Source organism: Merops nubicus, unplaced genomic scaffold (genome assembly GCF_000691845.1).
Source record: "Merops nubicus isolate BGI_N331 unplaced genomic scaffold, ASM69184v1 scaffold20539, whole genome shotgun sequence".
Lineage (NCBI taxonomy): Eukaryota > Metazoa > Chordata > Aves > Coraciiformes > Meropidae > Merops > Merops nubicus.
Genome location: NW_008630463.1, coordinates 18,077 through 24,902, shown reverse-complemented (window position 1 = coordinate 24,902; position 6,826 = coordinate 18,077). Strand labels below are relative to the sequence as shown.

At 37.5% G+C, this 6,826-nt stretch overlaps 1 protein-coding gene across 1 annotated transcript in view; it reads left to right on the top strand.

Moving 5' to 3' along the window:
- Nucleotides 1-794: 794 nt before the first annotated feature.
- LOC103779686 (collagen alpha-1(XI) chain-like) overlaps nt 795-6,826 on the top strand; it is a gene marked incomplete at its 3' end in the record, with an annotated part of 21,923 nt that continues 15,891 nt past the window's right edge. Inside the window, exon 1 of the mRNA XM_008947331.1 lies at nt 795-843. Coding sequence (XP_008945579.1) covers nt 795-843 — 49 coding nt within the window. The remainder of the gene's footprint in view (nt 844-6,826) is intronic.

The following is a 6,826-nucleotide window of genomic DNA, read 5'->3' as shown; positions in this document are numbered from 1 at the left end:
AAATTTTTCCCTTTGAAAAGGAATCCAGTGGGCAAAAAGTTTTCCAGGACGCGAGAGGAGGAGAAAATACATTTGACGGGGCCGTTTGCCAGGCGCTGCCCCGCAGGTGGTACGCGCAGTGCGGGGCTTCGGTTCGCCCGGCGGGGGGGCACAGGGAGCTCCCCACGGGCAGTGTCAGCGCCCGGGCGCCATCCCCAGCCTCCTCCCCCACCTCTGCAGCCTCCTGGGGGACCCAGTGGTCCCTTAGGTGTCCGTGGACCTGGTGGGCAGGGTGCAGCCCCATTTGGGCGCCGGCGAGGCGCTCCAGGTTTGTGAGATGTGCTCGCACATTGGCGGAGCTGCAGCGTGTAATTTTCGGTGGCGGGAGCGCTTTCCTTTCCTACCGAGGGTGGAAACGTTGGCTCTTCCCCAGCTCCATCCGTCCCTCCGTCCCACCGGAGCCCGCAGGCTCGTCTGGAGGCCAATGTGGTTGGCATTGAGGCTTTTATTTCCTTGTGGGTCTGACATCTATGAAGGGGCTTAACTCTCCGAAAAGAAAGGCTTAACTTTTCTGCACTTATTAATTTGACGATGTATTTCTCGATCTGAATTAACACTTTCTAAATCCACAGGCGTCCTAGAGGGAGCACAGTAAGGTGATCCGTTTCCATGCAAGCCCTTTATACCTGGGCACAGCCTTGAGGGTGTCGGATCCATCAGGGCTTCTGCCCCCTCCTGGCCCCACCTCTGACAGGGAGCGGCAGGGTCACGTTTCACCCCCGTTGCACTTCCACGAGCTCCCGCGGAGTTACACCATGGGTGAATTAAGCTCCTCATTACTGTGTCGAAATGAAATTTCTTCAAGTAGAGATACTGTCTGCAAAAGCATGATAGATAGATTTCTTATGCCACTCTCCGTGTGACCATTCATAGTAAAACTGACTTAAGTAGGACTTATGTAGATTATTTTTACATAATGGGTTAGGTGCAAGTGGACAGTTAAAATATAAATCCTAGCAGCCTAGGAAAAGTCAACAGAAGTTATTTGGTACTTACTGAAGTATATTCAGCAACAATAGGCAGTCTAATTTGGTTTTGGGAACTGTTAAAACTTAGATTTTAAAGTTTTAAATATTAAAAGTCTTCTCTTTTCGTCTTCTGCACAAAGGACATTTCAGAAACAGAACTTCAGGCTTCTCATGTTTGTAGAAGCATTCTGAAAAGAAATTAGTTCTTGAACTTTTCTGAAATACAGTATGCCATTTGCTTGGAGACTACAGGGAGCTGTGTGTTTAGGGCTTGATCTGTTATTGAAGTCAGTAAGAGTTTTTCCATTCAGTACAGAGGGAGTAGAATTTGACCTAATTTCCCTAACGGAGCACAAGAGAGATATTTCTGAGTCATCTTTTATGTATTCTGACCTTATTTAAAGTAGCTAAAAGATAAAAAGGACACAATGATTCCTATATGAAAGTAGGAGAGGGGAAATACTGAGAAATAAAACAGCATGCTACAGCAGGTAAACAATATGACTAAATGAAAATGCTGGGTAAAATATGAATCATTGCCTTATAAACTCTTAAATCCTATATTCTTTGTCTTCTCCTAAACTATCCCTACATAAAGAAGATTATGTAGTGTACTCATACAAACTGTTAATCATATAGCAGTGACTTCTTTTTAAGACAACAGAATCCATTCCATGTAGAGAAACCTCAAAAGATTCCTAAAATTCTTGACTTTTTTTCAAGTTGCCTTATTTAACACAAAAAAGAAAGAGAAGTATGAGGTAGCATTCATAGTTCCATGAAATGGGACGTGAAGATCTGATTTGGCTCTTGAGGTATTTCTCCTTCAGACAGAAAATGTTACAGAAGTGAGAACCAACTAAATGGCAAAACTAGTGACTCATATTTGGTCAGCTCAGTGCCCACCAGCTCTTAAGCAGCTCTTTTTAGAAAATATTTTTTCTTTATGACTTCGCTAAAATAAACAAAATTCAGTATTTTAAAAGACATCCTTTGATTTCCTTTCCCCTTCCTCACCTTTAATACTAAACCTGTTGGTAATGTGTTTGGAATGAATAAACTCATTTAGTTGAAATGGCATGGCTTCAACACTATAAATTTTTTGTAAGGGCCTGGCATAAGTGCTCTATTGTGATGCTGATTTAAATTTCATGGGCAAGAAATGAAAAATCAGTCTTTTTATTATTTATAAGCTTTTTCAAGAAAATGGAAATACAGCTTTTAATCCAAGTGCAGAAAGATTTAAGAATCCTTACTGAAAATAAGGCTATGAATCTATATATGTAGAGAACATACTTTGGACCTTCTGTGTAACTGACAAGCAGATTTGTTTCTAATATAGAATAGATACTTTTTACAGTTGTCTTAAGAAATACAAAGGTTCCTTGTGCTTCACCCCCACAGGCCTGGAAACTAGTGGGAGTTCTAGGTGCAGAAGGAATGCAGAACTGGGCCCACCAGTAGTGAGGGCAAAAGGAGAACTTTCTTTGTGGACGCAGGCTTAACACTGTTACTTATTTGTAATTGTTTCACCAGTTGCACTGGGAAGCTAGGAATCTGTTTCCTGAATGAAAACTGTTCAATGTATCCAGCTAGGTTGAAAAACTTTTTTATTGTTCCTTTATCTTATAGTGAAATAGTTTCACTATTAGGGTTTTTTTTTTTGTACACTTGTACAAAAAGGTGTTTTAAAGTAGAAAAGGATGAATCTTTTCTCAGAACTGCTAGTGAGGTAAAGCACTTTTGATTTTAACTGATCTAAGGTGGAAAAACTTTTTTATTGTTCCTTTATTTTACAGTGAAATAGTCTTGTGTGCTACTTTTAGTCTAGCAAAATGCCATTAACCTTCAGAAACTGAGGACGAACAAGGGTTTCTCAGATGAATATTCACAAAGTAAGCAAAAGTGATTATATGAAAGGGTGATTTCACTAGATTGAGCTAGTAGTACTAGCTGAAGTTTTTCTGAGTCCCAGGGATCAGCAGGTGAAATGGTCCAGTCTCCTCAGCATACTGCAAGGGAGACCTGCATGTATATGTATGTTTTGTATATAATTTAGTTTTTTTAAATGGTTTCTAAGGTAAAATATTTATTTCAACTTCAGCAGCAGACGTCTGACACAGAAAAATGACTGGTATGTGTTGTAGATTCTCTAGAGCGTGAATTGTTGCATTTCATTTAGAAGATGTCACAAGGATCCCAGAAAGGACTATTCAAGCTGCAGGGAACTGTGTCTTTTTAATAGCTCTGAAGAAGTTTCTCAACTTCAGATTTGTGCATATCTTAAAAAATATAACTATATATAAGGACGTATGGAATACCCACAAATATTTGGTTGTTTTGGCTTCATATAATCTCTATGCCTAGCACCAATTATTGGAACATCACTAAAAAAAATCATCTATTCACATAAAACCTTTTGTAGTGCTATGGTATTTTCTTTTCTGATTACTAAAGAGTGAAAAAAAAAAAAAAAAACAACAAACGCAAAGCAAAACACTTTGTCTGTCATGCTCAGGTTTATAACTGTCTTGCCCAAAGTTATTTGGTCTCCTCCAAATAGGAACCTTAATTCTAACAAAGCTGTAGCATAATAAGAGCCATGACATTACTACTGAAGGGAAGTTATACCTAAAACACGTTGGAGCAATTACATCTCTCTTGGATATGTTTTGTACAGTGGTGAACAGTAGGGTTTCCATCTGCCAGCAAGATTAAGAAGTTGCTTTTCTTTTCTCTGTAGAGCTTTCTGTTTCTTTTCAGGAGAAATCCTCATAGCATTGGTTAATTTATCGCTGTTTTGAGTATTTGTTGATAATGGAAGGGAGTAAATTAAGCAGAGCTTGGGAGAAATCTCTAATGTTCTAAGAATGTGAAGTCTCATGCAGTGATAAAGATTTGTCCTCTGGATGGGCACAATAGAGAGCAGTGGCTTAAAAGGAATTAGGTGAGCACACATGCCTGTTGCAAAGGCTTAGAACTGTACTACTTACCATTAAATACCAAGTTTACATACTGTAAATGTAAGGATTATTGTTGACCCTGTTATTACAATAGTAGTAGAATCTGGCAGAATTTGTATTCTTTTTAGCACATTATGACACATAAGGGGTTGTAAAAAACTGTAAAAATCTTGGTCTGGGACTTCACTCTATGTCAAAGTGTTAATGCATACAGTGTGTGAAATAGGCATTATTTGGCAGACCTGAGATTATGGAAGCAAAGTGTTTTCTGCAAAGCAAATTGATAAATGTATTATGAAATATGATGAAAAAAATGAAGATCCTGTTCCTGCTATGAATAATGTCACTGAGAGCTAAACTTGTCTATAATATGAATTCACTTAGTTATGAGTCAGATTATGGTCACATTGTTTAAGTATTACTGCAGCCTAAGTTTTACTTTATCCCTTACCTGTATATTTATTCAAATTATCATAGTAATCTGATAGGTTATCAAGCATTCACAGTTTAGAAAAATAAAATTCATGGTCTGTTTAAGTGGAATTCCTGCTAATACCAGTAGGATACAGAGTTGGGTCTGACTTCCTCTCCAAAGGGAGGTAATACTTGACATCAATGAGAGTATGGTGAAAGTTTTTAGTTGTCTAATTTAAAGAAATCATTGTTTTCTTAAATAGCTAAACAGAATCATCTGTAAATATTGTCCTTAGTTGCGTTTTGCTCTTTTTCTATGCATATAGCTGAAAAATATAGAAATGTTCCATATTTGAAAATTCCTATTTATTAGAAGATATTTTTGAAGTCTGATGGGATTATTTTTGAATAAATACCCTGATGAACAGAGCTTTTAAGTAGGCTCAATTTCTTTCACGTTTAATTGCTGAGGGAACACCTTGTCTTTCCCTGTAGCATGACCATTTTTAGACAGTGTCTTTTTTGATATGGTAATAGGAACACGATACACCAAGAATTTAATACTTGACTTTTTTTTATTGACTTTCACAGTTGGAAGGACTGTCTCCATTGTCTGTACAAACAAAACTTTTTGAATCTTTAACAGAGACCTCAACATAGTTAGACACTTGGACTACAGTTCTGATATGATCTGCTGTGGTGTAAAATAGGAATAATTCCACAGAAGCATTGAGACTGATGTTAAAATGTTGTAAACTGATGAATCAATACAGGTCTGCACCTGAACTACCCCAGGCTTTTGTGGGTATCAAGTGAAAAATTTTATGGAATCAGGATCAGGTCTTTAGTGCTTGAGTCAATGTTGCTGAACAAAAAGTACAACCTCAAAGAAGGTTCCAAATATTTTAAAAGTCACATTTTGTGGTGAAATATATAAAGCAAATATGAAATGTTAGTCTTAAAATCCAGGCTACGCCCCAGAATTTTGGAATGGAACAAAATCCAGAAATAACTATTCTTATTTTTGCTGGATATTTCCAGTAAATAAATAAGTCTGCAAGCTAACCTTATTAAAGATCAGAGTGTGTAGTTGAAGATAGGAAAGTTTGACACTGTTTTCAATGTGGAATTTAAGTGAGGCTTTGGCTTTTGTTTTTCTTTTTTACTATATGAACGTTGGAGATTGTTTTTTGAAAAGGGATCTAGTTCATAGTTGGTGAGTATCAAAAATGTGTCCCATATATTGATCAACTGTCTTTATTGTCTTTTAAATAATTCTGTATTTAGTAGACTTTGCAGCATAGGAAATCAATGACAAATTTCCAAATAACTGGTGTGGAAACAGAAGAGTAGCCAGTTCTGAGCAGTTTCACAGAAGCCTTCTGTTGGTGAAATAGTCAATCATAGGCCATTTAAAGCATTTCTCTGTGCATCTGGGTAATCTCTAGTTCTCGTAATCATTAAGTATGAAAGCACTCCAATAAATGTCACCAGGCAAGATCCCAATTACATAATTCATCTCAAAGCTAATGTAGGAAAATTTTTAACTGGTAAAATAACCTTGAAGTATGCCTCTATTATTATATACAGGGGCAATATATGTTCAGTTAATCTCATAAATTTACATTTAAGTACTTAGGAAAAAAAATCCAAACCCAAACAAAAACCCTACAAACAACACAAACCCAGTTTGATACTCTGCAACTCAGTTTTGCAGCCAACAAACCAGAGAATTCATGTTATCCAGTTCTGTAAAGTCCTTCAGTTAACATCTATGAGAACGATTGGAACCTTCACAAAGGACGCTGCAGAATGGATGCTTTTGATGCTTGCCTCCCAAACAGTCTTCTGTTATGTGTCTGGGCTCCCAGTAGAGATCTGGGAGGCAGGTGGTTTTCAGACACCAATCCCAAAAGCCTGTGAGTATGAGCAGATCTGCCCAGAGCCAGCCAGTAGGAAATGCTAAGGCCAGAAGAGTGTCTGATCCTTTCCTGGTGTTTAGACACCTATGGGAGAACTGCAGGGAATACACGGGGAATACTTGGGATGCAGAGACTAGAGCCTGTAGTGGGAAAGTAATAAGAGTCCTTTCTAAGAACTGGAAACCTCCGTGAAGCACTTTGGGCATAACATGCTTTTGAATTCCTGCTCTTGGATGTTTACTCCTGTATTTATGCTAAACAGATGAAGAACACAGTACATTAATAAGTTACTATATGTATTTCATTTTTAAAAAAATATCCATCATACAATAAGTAAAAGTGTGTAAGGGTAAAAATAAGTACAAAAATATTCCTACCACATTAGAAATAGCTCAGATTTCTAGCAACAGATGGGTCTTGTATTGTATCCTAAATGTTAACAGATTAACAATTTAAGAAATCCAGATTCTAACACTGCTAGTAAAGACTTTTGTATTGATGACTTGGCAAAGTGACAGCA